At 55.8% G+C, this 19,346-nt stretch overlaps 1 protein-coding gene across 3 annotated transcripts in view; it reads left to right on the top strand.

Moving 5' to 3' along the window:
• MGMT (O-6-methylguanine-DNA methyltransferase) overlaps nt 1-16,859 on the top strand; it is a 282,001-nt gene extending 265,142 nt beyond the window's left edge. For all 3 annotated transcript variants that reach the window (XM_008249830.4, XM_070058278.1, XM_051836651.2), the window contains 2 exons: nt 10,171-10,310; nt 16,552-16,859. In XM_008249830.4, the coding sequence (XP_008248052.3) occupies nt 10,171-10,310; nt 16,552-16,671 (260 nt within the window). In that variant the 3' untranslated portion in view covers nt 16,672-16,859. The remainder of the gene's footprint in view (nt 1-10,170; nt 10,311-16,551) is intronic.
• The last annotated feature ends 2,487 nt before the right edge of the window (nt 16,860-19,346 follow it).

The raw sequence follows: 19,346 nt of genomic DNA, 5'->3' as shown, positions 1-19,346 counted from the left end.
CTGTTCCAGCTTGCCCATCTTTTAGTTGGTGGTTTGATTTTTTTTTTTTTTTTTTTGACAGGCAGAGTGGACAGTGAGAGAGAGAGACAGAGAGAAAGGGCTTCCTTTGCCGTTGGTTCACCCTCCAATGGCCGCCGCGGCCGGCGCACCATGCTGATCAGATGGCAGGAGCCAGGTACTTCTCCTGGTCTCCCATGGGGTGCAGGGCCCAAGCACTTGGGCCATCCTCCACTGCACTCCCTGGCCACAGCAGAGAGCTGGCCTGGAAGAGGGGAAACCGGGACAGAATCCGGCACCCCAACTGGGACTAGAACCCGGTGTGCCGGCTCGCAAGGCGGAGGATTAGCCTAGTGAGCCGCGGCGCCGGCCGGTTTGATTTCTTATTATTGAATTTTACAAGTCTTTTGGATAACTTGGATGTAAGTCCTTTATAAGATATGTTTTGCCAATATTCTTTCTCTGGCTTTTCAGAGTTCATCATCTTTGGTACTACATAAGTTTTTAATTTCATAAGGTCTAGCTTATTTTTTCCATGGATTTTGTCATATCTAAAAATTCTCCAAACCCTTGGTTACCTACACCTCTCCCTGTATGAGAAGACTTCAAAAAGTCAAGGAAATAGAATTAAAAGACAAGTTTAGGGGCCATTGTAGTAGGTAAACCACCGCCTGCAGCTCTGGCATCCCATACAGGCCCCACTTCCAACCCAGCTCCCTGCTAATGTGCCAAGGAAAGCAGTGGAAGATGGCCCAAGTGCTTGGGCCCCTGCATCCATGTAGGAGGCCCAGAGGAAGCTCCTGGCTCCTGGCTGTGGCTTCCATTTGGCTCAGCCCTAACCATTGCAGCCATTTGGGGAGTGAACCATTGGATGAAAGCTCTCTCTCCCTGTCTCTCCCTCTCTAAAACTCTACCTTTCAAATAAAATCTTTTTTTAATTTAAAAAAAAAAAAACAGTTGATAGGCAAGCATTGGCCTAGTGGTTTAGAAGCCTTTGGCTCATCCTTATCCCATATCTGTGCTAGGTTTACGAGAACCAGCTCCACTTCCATTACTACTTCCTGCTAATGCCCACCATGGGCGGCAGCAGGTGATGGCTTGAGGAGCTGAGTTCCAGCCGCCACACGGGAGGCCTGGATTAAGTTCCTAGCTTCGGCTTGGCCCAGCCCTGTCTGTCCCGGGCATTTGGGGAATGAACCCACAGATGGGAGATCTCTTTCTCTTCCCCACCCCCACCTTTCAAATAATAAAATCATGTTTTTAAAACTTTTCTTTCATACATTGTTAATAAAAACAGAAGACAAGTGTATGTTGATGCATAAAAATACTGAAATCTGTGCTTGGTTTTTTTCATAATACATGTTTTCTGTGAACTTTTTGAAGTAGCAGCATATTCCGTAGTTTAATATTCTTTAGTTTTAATGATTTTTAACTGTTTGATATAGATTTATGCCCATTTGGCACTGCTTTTTGTACACACTTTTAAATCTGTATTTAGATTCTTTGTGTTCATGTGTGTGTGTGGTTGTCTAGTTGAGGACTGTCTATTTGAAAGACCGTCTTTTTTTTTCCGTTCAGCTGCTTAGTTCTAGTGTCTGTTTAACCTTTTGCTATCCTGTTTTCTCTCCTGCTCCTCCTTTCTCTGATTACTTTAGCGTCACTATTTGTTTTTAAATATTGAAGAAGCCTCGCTTTCCTAGGACAACCTCTACTTGATTTTGGTGTCATTATTTTTATATATTGCTGGGTTTGATTTCCCAATATTTTATTGAGAATTTTTCTATCTGTGTTAATGAGAGATATTGATCCGTATGTACTCTTCTTGTTTCTGTCTTTTCTGGTTTTAATGTTGGGATGATTCTGGTTTTATAAAATGCCTTAGAAAACCTTCCTTCTATTTTTAAATTGAATAAAAGTTTGATATAATTCAATGATGAAATCATCTTGGCTCTAGATTTTTTTTTTCCCAGAAGATTTCAAACTATGGACTCAACCCCTTTGATGTTCAGCATTCAGGTTGTCTATTTCATCTCAGGTGCATTGTGGTACTTACAGTTTTTGAGAAAAATTTGACCATTTCAGTTAATTTGTTAGGCAGAATCGTGTGTTGGAATGCATTGTTCTCTAAATACTTGGGGGGGCTGCAATGATCTTCCCTCTCTTTCTTGATGTTCTCGTTCGGTTTCTCAGTCACTAACTAGAGATTCATTAATTTTATTGATCTTCTTAAGGAATCCATTTTTAGTTTCATGGATTTTACTCTTTTTTTAAGTTTCATTGATTTCTGCTCTCACCTGTATTATTTTCTGCTCCTTGTTGGGAGGGTTATTTTACTCTTCCTTGTTTCTTCACTGGGAAGCTTCAGTTACGAATTTGAGATCTTTGTTGTCTGATATCAGCAGTTAGTACTGTGCATTTCCATCCTAAATATTGCTTCAGCTGTACGTTTTAATATGCTTCATTTTCAGTTTTACTCTGCTCAGTGTATTTTTTTAATTTGACATGCACATGATTCAGAATTGGCTTGTTTACTGTCCAAAGAGTTGGGAGTTTTCCTGGTATCCTTGTTATTGGTTTCTAGTCCAGTTGCACTGGGGTCAGAGAATATAATGTGTGGTTTCAGTTATCTGTCATGTTAAGATTTTATATCAAGCTGTGTTGCATGGCCCAGGATATGTAGTACAGTCTCCAAATAGTCAGGATTGGACTGAGACTTTCAGCTTCCTACAGGGGTATGCACTGGGTGGGAACTGCACCCTGGATTTGGCCTCGCCTTGGCTGGCAGTACTGTGCTAGGAGGCACTGCTGTGGTGCTGGGCACAGTGAGCCGGGGCTCCCAGGCTGCCCCGGTCAAGGCCGAGCCACACGCGGGCTCTCCTGGATGCAGGGTTGCCGAGCTACGGCATTCGGTGGTTAGGTATCATAAAGAGGAGGCAGTGTTGCTGTATTTTCCACTTCACTGGACGTAGTGGGACATAACCCCATCTTCACTGAGGGCATCTGTGTGTGGGCCCTCTTGGCCAGTGGTTCCATGTGCACTTGGACGGGATGTGCCTTCTCCTGTCATTGCCTGCAACGTCTATAAACATCCGTCAGATCCTGCCCATCGATACTATTGTTCGCTTTTTGATCCTTGCTGAGTTCTGTCCACTGGTTCTGTTGGTGACTGCGAGATGTGCTCTTAGTGTGACTGCGTAACTGTGTATTCCTCCCGCTCCTTCAGTTCTGTCAGTTTCTGCTCTGTGTGTTTTCGAGCTGCTCTGTTGTGAAGCACGTGGACATTGGGGGCTGGCGTGCCGTCTGTCCATCTGCTCTCCACTGCGCGACGCTCCCTTTCGCCCAGGAGAAGAGTCTGTGTGTCTTCCGTTAACTTCTTCCTGTTCACATTTCATGGTACATCTTTGTGGACCTTTACTTTTAACCGACCTGTAGCTAGTATTTGAAGTGAATTTACTTTAGACAGCGCATTCCTGGGTTGTTTTTTAACTCATACCAGCTTGTTATTGATGCACCTAGACAGCTTACACGTAAGATTAATTATTGGGAGAGCTGCATTTAGATGTAATATTTTGTTGCTCATTTTCCGTTCCTGCTGCTGCTTGTTTCTCTGTATTCCCTTCCATTCCTTCTTTGGACTGTTGTCACATCGTTCTTGTCATTCCTCGTAATTATCTGTTGTGTTCATTATAGCTTTGTGGTTTCTCTACAGACCACTCTGGGAGTACAGTGCTCACACACTTCTGCAAACTAGATGGAGTCGTATTTTAGCACTTGAAGTGAGGAATAGCAACCTTATCAACGAGTAATCCACTCCTCTGCTAGGTTACAGTGCATGTTAGGTCTACACGTGTTCTCACGACAGTGTTACAGCTTTTGTTTCCAGCTGTCAGACACGGGGGGGACTCGACAGTGGGCTGGTCTGTGAGATTTAGCCTTGGCGTTAGCCCACTCACCTGCCTCTAGCGTCCCACCCTTCCCTTTCACTCCCTTCCCTTCCTGGGGGACTCCTGCAGCCATTTTACAGATCACATTTCTCACAATGAATTCTCTTCGTTTTACCTGTTTTTCCCAGAGTGCCTTGTCTGGCTCCATTCTGAGAGAGCCTTCTTTAATTGGGTGTAGAATTCTGAGTTTCAGGTCTTTCCTTCCCGCACTTTCAATCAGTCCTCCACTGCCTCCCGGCCTCTGTCCGTGCTGATGAGAAGCCGGTCACTCACGTCGCTTCTCCCCTAAGGGAGTGCCCTCCTTTTCTCCAGCGGCTTTGGGACTTTTCCCTTTGTCTTCCACTCTCAGCGATGAGTCCAAGAGTGAATTTCTGTGTGTGCCTCCTGTGAAAGTTTGCTGAGTTTTTGAATCTGTAGTTGTGTATCTTTTGCCAAATTTGGAAAGGTTTTAGCTTTTTTTTTAACTTTTTTGTGTACACAGTGCTGTTTCTTGTCTCCTTGTGGAACAGTGACAAGAACATAAGATCTTTTTTTTAAGATTTATTTATTTGTTTGAAAGAGTTACACAGAGAGAGATGGAGAGAGAGAGAGATCGATCGATCTATCGATCTTCCATCTGCTGGTTCACTCCCCAGTTGGCTGCAATGGCCGCAGCTGCTCCAATCCAAAGCCAGGAGCTTCTTCGAGTCTCCCATGTGGGTGCAGGAACCCAAACACTTGGGCATCTTCTACTGCTTCCCCAGGCCATAGCAGAGAGCTGGACTGGAAGTGGAGCAGCCGGGACTCAAACCAGCGTCCATATGGGATGCTGGCACCGTGGACAGTGCTTTGCCCACTACCCCACAGCGCCAGCCCCAGAAACAGAAGACCTTTTGTCTTTGTCCCACATATCCCCCAGATTCTTTTTGGTTTGTCTTTTTTAAAATATCTTTCTACCTCTTTTGTTTAGATTGGTTCATTTTTCTTGACTTGTCTTCAGTGGCATTGATTCTTTACAGTGGCGTCTCTGCAAACTGCATTTTTCATTTTTGGTGCTAAGCTTTCTGCTTGATTGTTGCTTCCAGCTTTTATTTCCTTACCACGAGTTTGTGTGCTTCCATGTGTTTCGGGAGTATTTTCCCTTCCTGCAGCATTTTTGTGACACAGCCTTTAAAGTCTGGGTCGGCTGACTGCAGGTTATGGCGTCTCAGTTTTGCGTGTATTGATCTTTCACCAAGCAGGTTGGGATTTTCCTAATTATTCGCATGACTGGTATTTTTGGATCGTGTGCTAATCATCTTGATTATGACGTGGCGCTGAGTCCTGTGTACGTCCTATAGATCACGTTGGGGTTTTGTTTCTGGAGCTGTTTACCCTGGCTGGACTTAGTCCTTACGGTCCCAGCCAGTGGGGCTCACCTGTTCCATACGCAAGGCCCTTGCAGTCCTTTCTAGACCTGTCCTGCCGTGCCCCACTCAACAGCCCGTGTGGGACCTGGCGGTGCCTCGACCCTCAGCTCAGTTGCTCTCAGCGTCTTGGCTCAGGGTCAGCTCCACATAGTCACAGCTGTGAGGAAGGATAGCTCACCTGGACAGGTGAGTACAGGGATTTGTAAACAGCTGCATCGTCTGCCATCACAACTCCTCTTTCTCTGTAATCTCCCTGGCACTTTCCAGGCCTCAGGGTGCCCTTTGCACCCTCCCAGCTGGAAAGCTAGGGCCTGACCCACCATGCTGTGCTGCACACCCCCAGTGGCCGAGCCGGGCCTGGGGCCCAACACAGGAAAACAAGGAGAAGAGAAAAGCCAAGGAGTTCTGTCCACATCGTGCAGCCACGCTCCTCCTGAGACCTTCCGCCTCCTGGGCACCCCATCTCCACCTGAGCCTGCCCCGCGCGAGGGGCTGAAGTACAGCAGTTCACAAGTGACCCACAGCAGGGCCGTTTCTCACGCTTGCTGCTGGGTTGGTGCCCCCAGGGCGTCCACTGTCTGCAGCAGCCCCCCCACCCCCGGCTGGGGGTAACTGGAAATGTGGAAGAGCCACTCTTTGCTTTGGTGGCACAGGGTGAGCAGCCCTCACCTGAGATGCTGGGACTGGCGGTGTGTTGAGACGCCAGAGCTGCGTGAACTCCCCGTGTTTGAGTAGCGTCACCCACTTGCACTGGCCTGTCTGCGCTCACAGTTGCAGCTTCCGGAGCATTGCAGATTTTGGGTTTCTCATCCTGAACTTCGGATTCTTCTTGCTTGCTACTCACAGCCCTCACACAGCCGCTGCCTGCCTGCCCTCTGCCCGGGGTGTGTGTGTGTGTGTGTGTGTGTGTGTGATGGCATTCAGTAGAAGACACCAAGCAGCACACACTGGATCCAGCCATCTTAATCTCTCCAGGTCAGCCTTGGAAGCTTTGCTGCCCTGTGCAGTGGACATTGGCTCCCGGGGAGCCCTTTGCAGCCCACTGGTTGCTGCAGCAGGGCAAGTCTTGCTGGAGCGGGACAGCTCTGGGTGGCTGGGGCTGTGGAAGGTCACGTCCACAGCCACAGCACAGCTGCTGGGACGCTGCTTGGCAGAGCTCTGCAGAGGACACCCTGCATCTGTGCCACCAGTGTCTGCCCAGCTGAGCAAGGACCCCAGGTGTGGGGACCAACACGGACTGGACTGAGTTACTGGAATTAAGACTTGTTCTATGCATCTGCTCTCCCACAATATGGCGCTGGGAGAGGAGGAAACAGCTTCTACGCAGCTGCCTCTCGCCAACTTGAGTGATGACCTCCAGGAGCTGATCCTGCTCCTGATTGGAGGAGAGCAGCGTACTCAGCGTGTGGGTAGGAGAGTTGGGATTGGTGGAAGAGGACTATAAAGGAGGAGAGAGACAACATGCACCAGGAACATCTAAGGGGAACATCTATCTGAAGGAACACCTGTGCAGCCCCCGAGAGAGCCGGCCGGCGGTGTGCCACTCCCCTGCAGAAGTGGGGAAAGTGGCAGGGGGAACCGCCCTTCCACGGAGGTGGAAGGGACAGTAGCCAACCCGGGAAGAACCATCAGCAAACCCGGGGAGGGCCGAGCAGACGAAAGAACAGGGCAGGGTCCTGTGTCGTTCCTCCACGAAGAGGGGGAGCGACACCCAGGCATGAGCTGGTGGACCCCAGCCTCTCCCTCGGGAGACCACACCCCTCCACAGGAGCAGCTGTGACGAGGGGAAGGAAGGTTCTCCCCCAGGACTTGGAGGTGCCCAGCTCTGCCACCCGGGGCAGTCACGGGGCTGATCTGAGACAGCCGGCCCCAGCCGGCCCGGCAGATCCCTGGCTGCTCTCTGAGCCCAGCTGTGCGCAGGGCATGTGTATTAAGGTGGCTGTCAGGATGAGACCAGGAGAAAGAAGTACCTCACCTAAGATCGGAGGTGCAGAGCCAAGCTGGCCCCTGCCTGTCTCCACCTGCCCTGCCCTGGCGTGTGACATCCCCCTTCATCAGAGCCATCTTGGCCAACTTAGTCCACACATGTGAGTGCAGACGGCCTGGTCGCCTCCCATGCCTGACCACCGCTCACAGCTTGGCGTGCAGAGGCCTGGCGGGAAAGCCTGGCGTCGGGACACAGATGGCTTCCCCACAGCCAGCCGCAGCGGGCAACGGCGTCTCATGGGCAGGCGGAGGAGCACTTAGAAACCGTCATCTCCACACGAGAAGGTGTCAAGTGGGTGCTTAAGTAGCCACCTAAGCCGAAATGCAAACAGCCACGTCCTTAAGATGCGGGAACGCTAAGCTGTCCAGCCACCAGCAGAATCAGCCTGGACCTCCGCGACGGGGCACGTGGTGCCCAAGGCCCCGGAACAGGCCGGAGAAAGGAAGAGGTTAGAAAGAAGAGGAGGGGCGGAGGGAAAGGAGCATCCAGAATGGGCACGCAGGGGCCGCTTCACCCAGCCCTGCAGGGCCAGCCAGCTCTTGGGGCAGGACCGAGATGGGGAAGGGGGTGGCAGCAGTGGTCCTTCGGGCCAGCTGAGGAGTCACGTGGTCACCTAAACCCCAGAAGCTACCATTTCTGCGTCCTTGCTGCTTGTGTGAGCAGATTTCCCCGAGGTTAGACTGACCTCAGAGGCGGGCGCGGCGCCCCAGCCGGCTGTGCACGGGCTAGAGGCAAAGCGCCATGTCTGAGAGGTGCTGAAAGTAGCGAAGAGGCCTGCTCCCCACAGCGTGAAACTGAGTTCTCAGGTGCATTAGTGACATGAGCTTGATGGCGACACTCCACATTCTGCAGGTTGTCCTTGCTCTAAGGTATTGCCTGGTGCACCCTGTGATGAGACGGTTCCCTACGCATTCCTGCCTGGGAAGCCAGCCTTGTCTGATAAACTGTGCTCAGAGACAGAGCACAGGCTCTTGTCTCATTACGTGACACGTTAATTCTTGGAGAGAAAGGGGCCAGTATTTAGTGGTCATTGTCAGAGCCACGCGCGGGGCTGGCCCAGAGGACAGCACTGGAACGGCGCCATTGCTTTTCAGATCCGCTCCGTGCTCCAGATAGGTCTGCACTCCTTCATTTCCCTCCCGCGGCCTCAGCGCCGTCCCAGGCTGTTCTCCCGGGTTACCTGGAAGCAGCCCTCCCTGGGTCAGAGCTCTTGGTCTGTGCCCGAGGCAGGAAGTCGACCTGCCTCTTGCCGTGTGGACAGCGCAGCTTGCATTGTGTCTTCCAGGACAGCTGGCCCCGAAGCCTTTCCCGCCGTCGACACCAGGCTGCCTGGCTCGGCTTTGCCTCTTCGAAGTCAGGCCGAGTAGCAGCGACGACACAAGCCCCATTAGCAGTCTGATTTCGAGCCCCGTTCTGGAGCAGCGGCAGTAAACAGAGTCTGTGCCTACGGAAGTCCCTGCAGCGCTCCACGCTGACACAACCGCGTGTGCTAATGAACCCAGAGCTGTTAATGTGGTTTCTTCAGTTAAATTGATTCATGAATTTTGAAGAGAACATTATCTAATGAATTTTCTTTGAATAGAAAGCAATTAAAAGGACAAATCAGTCTGATTAACCCCAAAGTCACCCTCCTGCCACAAATGGTGTACAGTTTGAAATTATATCATAAAAAAGTGGAGCACACTTGCTGCCTTCTCGCCCTCTGCTAATCCATGTAAATTAATGAACAACAAAGTTAATTTCTTTGATGACCCTTTTCTAGTATCACCTGGATTATGCTGATGTTTAATTTGCTTAATGTTATAATAAAGACTAAACAGATTTTTTTTCCCAGTGAAGTGATTATCGCTCCCTTCAGTTAAGAAGGGATTTTTATTATTTAACACGCGTGTAAGGGTGTGTTTCCTTTAAGAGCCAAATCGCACTTTGCCAGCCTGGCACAAGTGTAATTAGTGCTCTGTGGATACGGAGCACAGTTCCTGCCTGTGGGCCCTGTCCTCTGTTGCCACTGAGAAGTGCCACCCCTGGAGGCACCGGAGCCCCAGGACGGGCAAGGACGGGCTCCATCTCCGCTCCCGAGTCCAGCAGCCTTCTGGAAAGACAGGCGTCTCGATTCACACGGGCACGCGAGTGCCTGCATTTGTGTGCTGCAGACTCTACACTCAGGAAGCACTTCTAACACCCAGAGGCAGAGAAAGAGAATGCGAGAGGGAGGAGAGAGAGAGACAGCCGCCATGTATCCATCGTTCACTCCTGCGGCGGGGTGCAGAGCAGATGCGGTCTGATGTGGTCGGTGAAAATGGGAATATAATTACTCCGTGTGTGCATCCCTGATGGTTAAAGATGGCTGCAGCTGAGGTCACCCCCACCCCCCGTACCAGAAGCTACGGGGCACTGGGTCTGGACAACCAGCGTAATACCATAGCCTGGGCCATGGCCGCCTCTCCCCTCTGTGTCCCAGCTGAAGTTGGAAACAAACGAAGACAAAAGGTTCCCAAGTAGGCAGACAGGCGGCACTTCTGTGCTTGTTAGCCGCTCCGTGTGCTAGTTTAGACATGCGCTCCGAGGGCAAGCGTGTCCCACGCGTCCTGCGTGGAACGTGGGCAAGAGGAAGGCAGGTGACAGATGTGGCCAAGGTCGGGCCGGCCTCCGGGGGCCTGCCTGCCTGGTGCCTGCTCGCGCTCCCGGCTCTGGTGTCGGCGATGGCGCGGCGGTGTGCGAGGCTGCGTTTTAATTGAGTGTAACACCTCCATTTGTGTCCCTGCGTCTTCTGTTTGGGGCTGGCAGCTGTATTTACATCAGGGCTGTTAGAGCTGTTTGTCCAAATCATGTCACTCTGCATTTTCCCTTCCAGAGTCGTTCACCAGACAGGTGTTGTGGAAGCTGCTGAAGGTTGTGAAATTCGGAGAAGTGGTTTCTTACCAGCAATTAGCAGCCCTGGCAGGCAACCCCAAGGCTGCCCGGGCCGTGGGAGGAGCCATGAGGAGCAATCCCGTAAGTCCCCTCACTGTCTCCGTGGCGTGGGCCGGCTGCAGTCGGGGTGGCCGCCCCCCTGCACACAGAGGGCGGGGCGTGGGCTGAGGACGGGTGTCGCAGAGGCAGCTTGTGTGGCTGGGGCCTGGGGGTGGGCAGCGCATTTGTTGGGAACCCACGCCTCCTGTGAGTCGCAGCCCCCAGAGCCCCTTGTCTTCTTCCTGGCCAAAAAAATGAACAAATCCTGGAGACGTAGCCAGGGGGCGGGATGGAGGCCTGTGTCCATTCACTCATTCACCCGCACACTCACAGGTGGATGTGAGCAAAGCAGACCAGGAGGCACTCCCACCCCAGGGGCGCAAGGAAGTGTGCGCGTCCAGCTGCACCTCATGGAGGCACGGGGCTCCCTGGGCCCGGGGGCTAAGACCCGCCACATAAGCACAAGACCTTTCAACGTGGGCTGCGTGGCACAGGGAGGGCCCCTCCCCCAGCGCCCCTGTGCATCTGTAGCCCAGGACTGTGGAACTCCACACTCCAGATCACAAGAAGCTATGGCCGTGGCACCCAGAGGACAGCCAGGCCACAGCTGGGGGCCGGGGGATGCCCCGTGTTCCCAGGAGTGCAGCGGGCACTTGTGTTCCCACCATGCTGAGCGGACTGCACCGTGCAGAGGGGTGGATGCCCTGAGAGGCTGTGTGCCGTGGGCCCCTCCGCACAGCCTCAAGGGCACCCCAGATTGTCCCCCTCTCCTGAGCCCGTCCGGGGCCGGGGGGCTTGTGCTGTCACATCCGTGACGGTGTCTCCCCAAGCTGTCGACAAGCCTCTGGCGTGACAGAAGAATGCGGCCTTATCAGGGGGCGCCGGTGAGGTCCTCGGTCGGCATGGGCAATCACTAGATCAGACCCCACTTTTTAAGTGCTGTGGCTTTGCGGTGTATTTTCAAAACTGTTTTCCTTCCTGCGCGTGGGGTTGAAGCCGGGATTGCCACACCGCAGTCGCCTGCCAGAGTCGCCTGTGACCCGCGGAGGTGGCAACTACGTGCCCTTTTGCACAAAACGTGCCGTTCCTCTCCGAGGAGCAGCTGGTCCTGAGGGTCGCAGGTCCCGATGTGCACCGCGTCACGGGCACGGCTCACGTCCCGCGGTCGGGAGCGAGGCGTGGCGCAGACAGGGCAGCCGGCCCCTCGCACCTGTCATGCACGCTGCAGGGGCCCAGCCACCACGGGTCTCCCTGTGTGTCCCGGCTGCTCCGGGACAGGGTTTGTAGCAAAGGGCTGTGGCAGTTCCCGTCCCTCCCAGAGGTCTCCGTGCAGGACCTGCCAGCCTGTGTCACAGGGCAGAGCCGCCTGCTGCAAGGCTGCACCCTGCGTGGCAGGACAGTGGCTTCCCAGGACACGGCGCTGCCGACTGCCCACGCCCCCTCCCCACCGCCGGAGCACCCTTCCCCTCACCCGCAGACGAATTCGCTAAATGCAGTTCAGAGGCGACCGATCGATGCGTGGCACCGAGCGTGTCCCCACCTTCTTCTAAACAAACGCATTCCTGAGGAGTTAGTTTATTCACAGATTGCCGTGAGCGTTAATGACCCCCCGAGTCTTGTTCTGCCAGTCACCCGGATGGCTGTTGATAAAGATTTAGCATCATGTTCTGAGTGTCAGGGTTGTCAGTGCAGCTGAACCATTTGACCAGAAGAAAAAAACGCACAGGGAGCTATTGATTACAGCTTCTCGGTGTCACTTGTTCACCAGGATTTAGGTATTGATGAGGCTGCGAGTGAAAACAAGCTCTTTCCCTGTGGGCTGCTACCCAGAAGAACAAAGGCAAAGTTGGAAAAAATATTCAGCCGGTCCTGGAATCAGAGGATTCCACTATTGATCGCAAGGCCCCTTCATGTTATTTTTGTTGGAGACAAATCTATGGGTTTGGAAGTTTCATAGCATTTGAGAAAGTGATGGATTCGTGTATTGGATGAATTAGATTTCACAGCATGAAGATTTCAATGCGGCTGTGATATTATGAGCTGCTTGGTTATTGATAAAAATTACATTTTATGCAGCACGGGCTTTAAAGAAGAGGGCTTGGGTGCACAGATCCTTTGAAAGCGTCCTTAGGGCGCCAATAACTTTTAGCAGATTTTCATTCTAATAGCCTGAAATTTGCGCCAAAAGTAATGCACGTGGGAGCAGCGGCCCCCGTTTTCTTTTTGTAAGAGTCGCTTACTTGGAAAAGCAGAGGGACAGAGGAGAGACGGAGCGAGCGTCCATCCGCTGGTTCACTCCCCAGATGACTGCAGCAGCCAGGTCCGGGCCGGGACGAAGCCAGGAGCCAGGAACTCCATCACGGTCTCCCAAGTGGGTGGCAGAAACCCAAGGACTTGGGCCTTGCCTTCCCAGGGTGCCTTAGCAAGAAGCTGATCAGAAGCAGAGCAGCCGGGACTGAAACTGGCACTCTGCTGTGGGACGCTGGTGGCGTAGGCAGGAGCCCCGCCCACTGCACCACAGCAGTGTGTGCTCTGTGCATCTGCCAGTCAGTTCTCCATCGCTACACCCGCAAGATGGAGGCTGGGCCTGGCATGGTGACTGTTACTCCCCGGCCTCAGTGCCCAGCCCTTATGGGGACCTGGAAAGGCGAGAGAGAGACATGTGTCCCTGGTCCTCACTGCTGTGATCCTGCAGGGCGAGTCGGAAGTCAGTCCTGGAGTCAGCGGCGAGGCAGGAAAACAGAAATGATGCTGAAGTGTCTGACCCCGGGCTGAAGGAGACGCTGACCTCTTTATCCGTCGGAAGTGTGAATCGTGTGGCATCTGACAATGCCCTCGCGGCCACTGCTAACAGGACTGTTGTACTTGATAAGAATCATCAGTGGGGTAACTGTTCCCTTCCTAATACCACCTGTCACTCCCTCCGAGGAGACAGGAATGGCCCCGTGTGGGACTTGGCAGAGCGGCCACTTCTCGCTCTCACACTCTGCACTGGCACCGCGAGCTCCGGGTCCCCAGAGCCCTCAGACTAGGCCCACACGTTGCTATGGCAACCCAACTCCCGGTCCAACCGGCCTGGCTTTGGGAGTAGAGGACGCCAGCCTGCGTGCACCGATCCCCTGTGACCCACAAGGGCCTCTCTTCTGGACACACAGGACTGGGAGCGTTGGGACAGTGGCCCAGAGTTTTGTTGGGACACAGCCTTGCCTTTTGTTACGTATGACGACGCTTCAAAAAGTTACTGCAAAGATGGAATTAAAAGCATGAGTGTCTTTTGGTGTAAGATGTCTCTGGCACCTCCAATTTTGAGGGGCGCAGACATGCTTTTCAGACTACTTGGAAAATGCTCATTAGGCAAAAAGTGGTGCTTGGGCCCTTCTGTGCCTGTCAACAGCTATGTGAGCTTGGGGGGCGCGGGGGCCTCTGTGACATGAGTCCAAGCCCTGGCCTAGAGGTCCTGAGGATGGGATGTGAGGAGTCGTGGTGTCCACACGCTGGGGACTTTGTGAGTGCTGTGCCCGAGGAGGGGCTGGGCGTCGGCCCGGTCCGTGGCTGGGCCCCACTGAGGGTGCACCTGGCGGGCGAGCTCTGGTGGTGGCAGTGGGGCTGACGACCCTGAGGGCTTCCACTGGAGAAAGGGCAGGCATGACAGACCAGGAGGCCGTCATGCCCAGACACCACACTCAGGATCCTGGGGCACTGCCCGGCCACTACCTCAGACACTCCGCGTGTGGCGGCTGGTCCCTGGGTCCCGCTTTCCGCGTTAGTGGGCATGGGGGTGGCCGAGGGCAGAGATCCTGCTGTGAGCTGTGGGATGAGTTGGGAAGAAAGGGGACCAGGGTTTCCGTGGGCCCAGAGGCAGCAGGGGGCGTCCTTATCCTCCGGGCTCCTTCAGGGTCTGCGTGCGTTCTCATCATGGCAGGGACGGGAGCAGGGGAGGCCCAGTGTGAGCGCTCGAGGCAGGGCCCAGGCGTCTGGGGTGCAGGGGAGAGCCGGCGGCTCTCACAGAATTGCACGGTTCAGGTGGAGTGGGAGTTGGCTAGTAATTGGTTGCTGGCACCTGCTGTGATGGCCCAGAACTTTCTGCAGTGAGCTCAGAGCCCCCCGCCCACCTGGTCTCTGAAGCTGGCACTGGTTCCTGTTCTGCTTGTCAGTGGTCTGTGTGCCACAGAGCAGCCACCGAAGTGTTTTGCTCCGCGCTGACGTGCATCACTGCCTGTGTCTGTGGCCCTCCTTGGCTGACCATGGCCCCTGAGTCCCTGATCCCGGGCTCAGCTGACCACGGCCCCCGAGTCCCTGATCCCGGGCTCGGCTGACCATGGCCCCCGAGTCCCTGATCCCGGGCTCAGCTGACCACGGCCCCCGAGTCCCTGATCCCGGGGAGCTGCATGAGCACAGAGGCTGTCTCTAGGGGCGCTCAGGTGGATGCCGTACTTAAGAAGAATGGGGACATCGCTCAGACTCGCCCCCACTGCCTTGGGAAGCCCCCACAGGGCAGTTCTGAGGTCCTGAGTGCGGTGACTTGGTGGGGTCCTTCATCAGAAACCACCCAGAGCCCCCAGAGCCCGTGCACCAGCTGCACGGGTGTGGCTGTCCCTGGTCCATCATTGCGCTCTGAGCTGTTTCCCTGGCTGCCCAGGGAGAGAGGAGGCCTCAGGGCACCTTCCATCTGCACAGCCCAGCCAGCAGCAGGACCATGGGGGCCCCGTCCCCCACGATTGGTGCTCTGAAGCACCCTGGATTGGCCACAAGGGAGCAAACTTTAGGCACTGGCCCTTGGTGGCTGCAGGAGGGGTGTGCAGAGTCTCACTCAGAAGCCTTGGGCCTGGAAGGTCAGGAGCCCACAGATCTGGACGGTGCTGTCCCAGGCAAGGGAAATCCCAGGTCAGGGCTGTGGGCAGGGCCCAAGGAGACTGCAGCGAGGGCTCCGTCTCTGGGGGCATGGCAGTCAAGGGAGGAAGACCTGCTGCAATTCAGAACTCCCCAGAATCGTGCTGGCCCAAGCTCACCTCGGGGGCGGGTATGGTGTCACCCTGAGCTACAGGTCAGCCTGACCGGGCACCTTGACCGCCGGCACTGCCTGGGGAACCCCCTTGAGGATCTTCTCTGCGTGGGGTTGGATGTGTGCTGTGTCCTCCTGGGAGGGCCTCGCTTGACTGGAACCTCTGTGTCACCCACACAGAAGGTGTGAATGGCCACACCTTCCCTCCCATGGCCATCTGCAGGGGAGGGGTGTGGGTCTGGGGTCCTTGACAGTACTGAGCTGGGGAGGGAGGGGTTCCTCAGTGAGAGCCCAGGAAGTCAGTGCTTCCCAGACCCCCACCTGCGTGCCCGGGAGACACACGAGGGGCACCCGGCCTGTCCGACTCCGGGAAGTGAACACCATAGGCTTTGGCAAAGCAGACCCTGCAAGGGCACCTCCAGAAGTTCGTGGAAAATGGAAGTCAGAATACGAGTTGATTTGGGTGCAAAGAATTTGGGTTATGCACCCGTAAGTTTTTGCATAGTGCTTTCCACGTCCTGTGAAAGGGTGTCGGTGGAGTGATACAGCGGGTGTGATACAGCAGGTGAAGCCGCCGCCTGCGCTGCCGGCGTCCCGTATGTGCTGGTGAGTGTCCCAGCTGCTGTGCCTTCGTTTCAGCTCCCTGCTGATGGCCTGGGAAAAGCAGTGACAGAGGCACGCGTGCCTGGGCCCTGCCACCGGCATGGGAGACCCAGACGAAGCTCCTGGCTCGGGCCTGTCTCTGCCCTCGTGGTTTCAGCCACTCAGTGAACCAGTGAATGGAAAGTCTCTCTCTGTCTCTCCCTTTCTGTAACAGAAAAAAAAAAAAAAAAAAAAAAAAAAAAACCACACAAAGGACGCCAAAAACATCTTCACCCAAACTCTCTTTTAACGCCGTCCTCCTAGGGACTTTCTGAAGTGTCGTCATAGCAACAAAGGCCTGGCCGTGACCCAGTAAAGCTTTCTCCGGAGACGAGGCAGTGCATCAGGCCCACAGCCGCAGCTGCCCGTGCCCTGTGCGGCAGTGGCCGTGCAGGTTCTCCCCACAATGTCTCAGAAGTGCTGGAGGACAGTGGGGCCACGGGGAAGTTGGACATGTGGTGCTCGCCTCTGTGAGGTCATAGATCACTCATCGGAGGAGACTGTTCATCAGTCGGGTTCCCTGGAAGAAGCCCCCGTCCGCCTCGGGCCTGGGGTGGGAGTGACGCAGGGCAGAGCCAGCCTGCCTGGCACCAGCCCATTCCTGGCCGGACTCACGGTGGCCGCCTCTGTTTTTTCCAGGTCCCCATCCTGATCCCGTGCCACAGGGTGATCTGCAGCAGCGGAGCCGTGGGCAACTACTCCGGAGGAGGCCTGGCTGTGAAGGAATGGCTTCTGGCCCACGAGGGCGCCAGGAAGTGAAGCCAGCCTGCAGGGGAGGCTCGGGCCCAGCCAGGACCTGGCTAGGGGTGGCCGGCGGCAGCACCGGCTGCCAGCAGGCTGGCCAAGATTGAGCGTGTGGCTGGGGCAAGTGAAGGCGGCCTGCGTCAGGGGGTGGGGGGCATGCGTGGGGGCTGCCTTGTATTAAAGGAGCCGATGTGTCCTGGGGACTCTATGTCTGCCCATTCTTGTTCCTGCATCTTGCAGCCGAGTGAGTCTGGATGCCCCGTTGTTGTGCTCGTCACATGCCCCCTTCCCTAACACTGTCATTGCCCCGTTCCTAGTGTCCATGAGTCCAGGGAGGGGATGGTGGAGAAGGCACAGCCGGCCTCAGGGCCCCCCAGACAACAGCCCAGAGCCACCCCACAGTGCAGAGCTGGGCAGGGTCCCCGGGCGGCCCACCCTTCCCAGCCGTGCCGGTTGCTGGTTTCTAAACCCCACGCCTGCTGCAGTCTCGCGGGAGGACTGGGATCCCGGCCACCAAGCAGTGCCCACAGGAGGTTTCCTAGTGCAGTTTCCCAGCTGCCAGGAAACCTGCTGCGAGACGCATCCTCTGGCGCCTGCGCAGATCACGGGAAATAGCCGTTTCCCAAAAGAGCGGCGCAGGCTGTCGGACGAGGGCACGGGGGGTGGCACCGTTCCACGTGCTCCCGTCAGCCCAGATCCCAGCATTTCTGCCAAGTCTGCAGCTTTTGGGGCAGATGCTGGGGAGGGAGGCACGTGGGGCTGGCCCCCAAGGGCCTCAAGGACGGGGCCTGTTAGGGCCCCAGCACCCTGCTGTTGACTGGAGGTCAGAGGTCACACGCGCGCCCTGCGGCCTGACGCTCCGTTGTCTCCTTGTGCCTGTAGCCTTAGAGTGGACCCCACCTGCAGAACAGGCACAGCGTGTGCCGGGGCCCCGGTGGCAGCGCCCGCGGCTTGTGTGTGTCCCCTGACGCTGGGTGAGAGCAGCGACAGCCGGGCAGCGTGCACGGTGCGGGCTCCTGGTCTGGCGCCGAACCTTTCACCAGCGCAACAGCAGGTCCCAGACAAAAGCACACGCGAGGCTTCCCTCAGCCGTCGGTGGTTGGTTCTTGTGTCACACCAGCCAGGCGCGTTCTGGGTTCTCCCCTGAGCTCTGCAGCTGGGAGCAGCACCCACTGGCTCTGGCAGGGGGAGCAGTGCTCTGGGCCTGCCTGTGTGGAGGGTCACGTGGACACCTGGGGTTTCAGCACCCGGCAAGCCTGGGGAGCACCGTGCACACGGGCCCGGCCCCGTCTGGCCCCTGCAGGCTGCTTCCGCCGGTCTTCTGATTGTCCTCTACGCAAGAGCCAAGGGCAGCCGCTGCTGGGGTCCTGGAGCCAAGGGCAGCCGCTGCTGGGGTCCTGGTCCAGAAGCCTTCCTCCTTGCCTCTCTGCACTCTGTTCCAGTGCTTCCCAACAGAGGGCGCTATGGCTGTGCCGTGCGCTGTTGGGAGACCCCCAGCCGGCTCCTGCTCAGGCTGAGCTTGAATGTGGATGACAGGGTGGAGGCCTGCTGGTTCCTGTGCTGGCTCAAGGTGGTCCCATAGGCCGCCCTCCGGTGCCGGGAGAGTGGGTCCCACACACAGCCGGAGCCTCCTGTGTGACCTCATGCTTCCAGCAGGGACAGGCTCCAAGACAGGCCTGGGCAGTGCCGCTGACCGGGTGTGAGCCTCCAGCCTGGGTCGGCCATAGACAGGGGCCAGGCCCTGTGACCTCCTAGGGCACCTGGGAGCTTCGTGGCACCTAGACCCGCACAGGGGCCAGTGTGGGCTGTGTGCTCGGAGCAGAACCGTCTCCAAGGGCTTCCCCAGCCCTGTCAGAGGGGGCTTCACAGGTGCCCTGGGGCCGTGCTGGCACGGGCAGCAGCAGGGCCTGCCCCAGCACAGCTGGCTACCGCTCCAGGGCACAACATGGAGCCCCGCACAGGTCGCCGAGAGCCGCCCCAGCTTGAGGTCACGGTGGCATGGGGGAACGAAGAACAGGAGAGGCACAAAGAAATAGGAAAATATTCTCCAGATACAGAGAACAAGAACGCTGTGTTCCGTGGCCTGGGTTCCACGTCCCCCCTCCACTGCCGGGGCCCCATCCAGCACCGAGACACCTTGAACGCTGATGAGACCCCCAAACCAGCTGCTGTGTCCTCGCCGAGTCCATGGACCCGACCAAGGTCAGGCAGGCTCCTGTGGTGTCTGTTCTTACAGGGGAGCGACAGAACTGAGAGCTGGCTGCCCCCACCCTCGCGGTGGCTCTGGGTGCCGGGTTAGGGAACCTAGGCGAGGCGGTAGCCCTGGTGTTGCGGTTTCAAAGGCAGCGGCTGTGGGCGGCCTTGCTCTCGACCTCCCACTGCTCTGTTCTCAGCAGGCAGATGCGGCTCACGGAGCAGCCCTGGGTGGCTTGGTACTGTGCCGGAGACCCATCTGCCTCTGCACCCGGGGTGGCTTCTGTCTCATCTGATTCCTTTCCTGGTTTCTGCTCCCTGCGTGGGTACCTGGAATCCGCCAGGCAAGGGGCTGAATGTGTCCAGAGTGGATGCGTTTGTATGGAAACCACGCGTTTTGTTTCTTGTTTGAGAACAGTGGTGTTTTCCCAGAACTTACTTCCTGTGGGAAAACTGCAATGTTGGAATCAAAACCTGCACCCTGGGTTGCAGGAAGG

This window comes from Oryctolagus cuniculus, chromosome 15, assembly GCF_964237555.1.
Source record: "Oryctolagus cuniculus chromosome 15, mOryCun1.1, whole genome shotgun sequence".
In the NCBI taxonomy this organism is placed as follows: domain Eukaryota; kingdom Metazoa; phylum Chordata; class Mammalia; order Lagomorpha; family Leporidae; genus Oryctolagus; species Oryctolagus cuniculus.
This window is presented reverse-complemented; position numbering and strand designations above follow the sequence as displayed.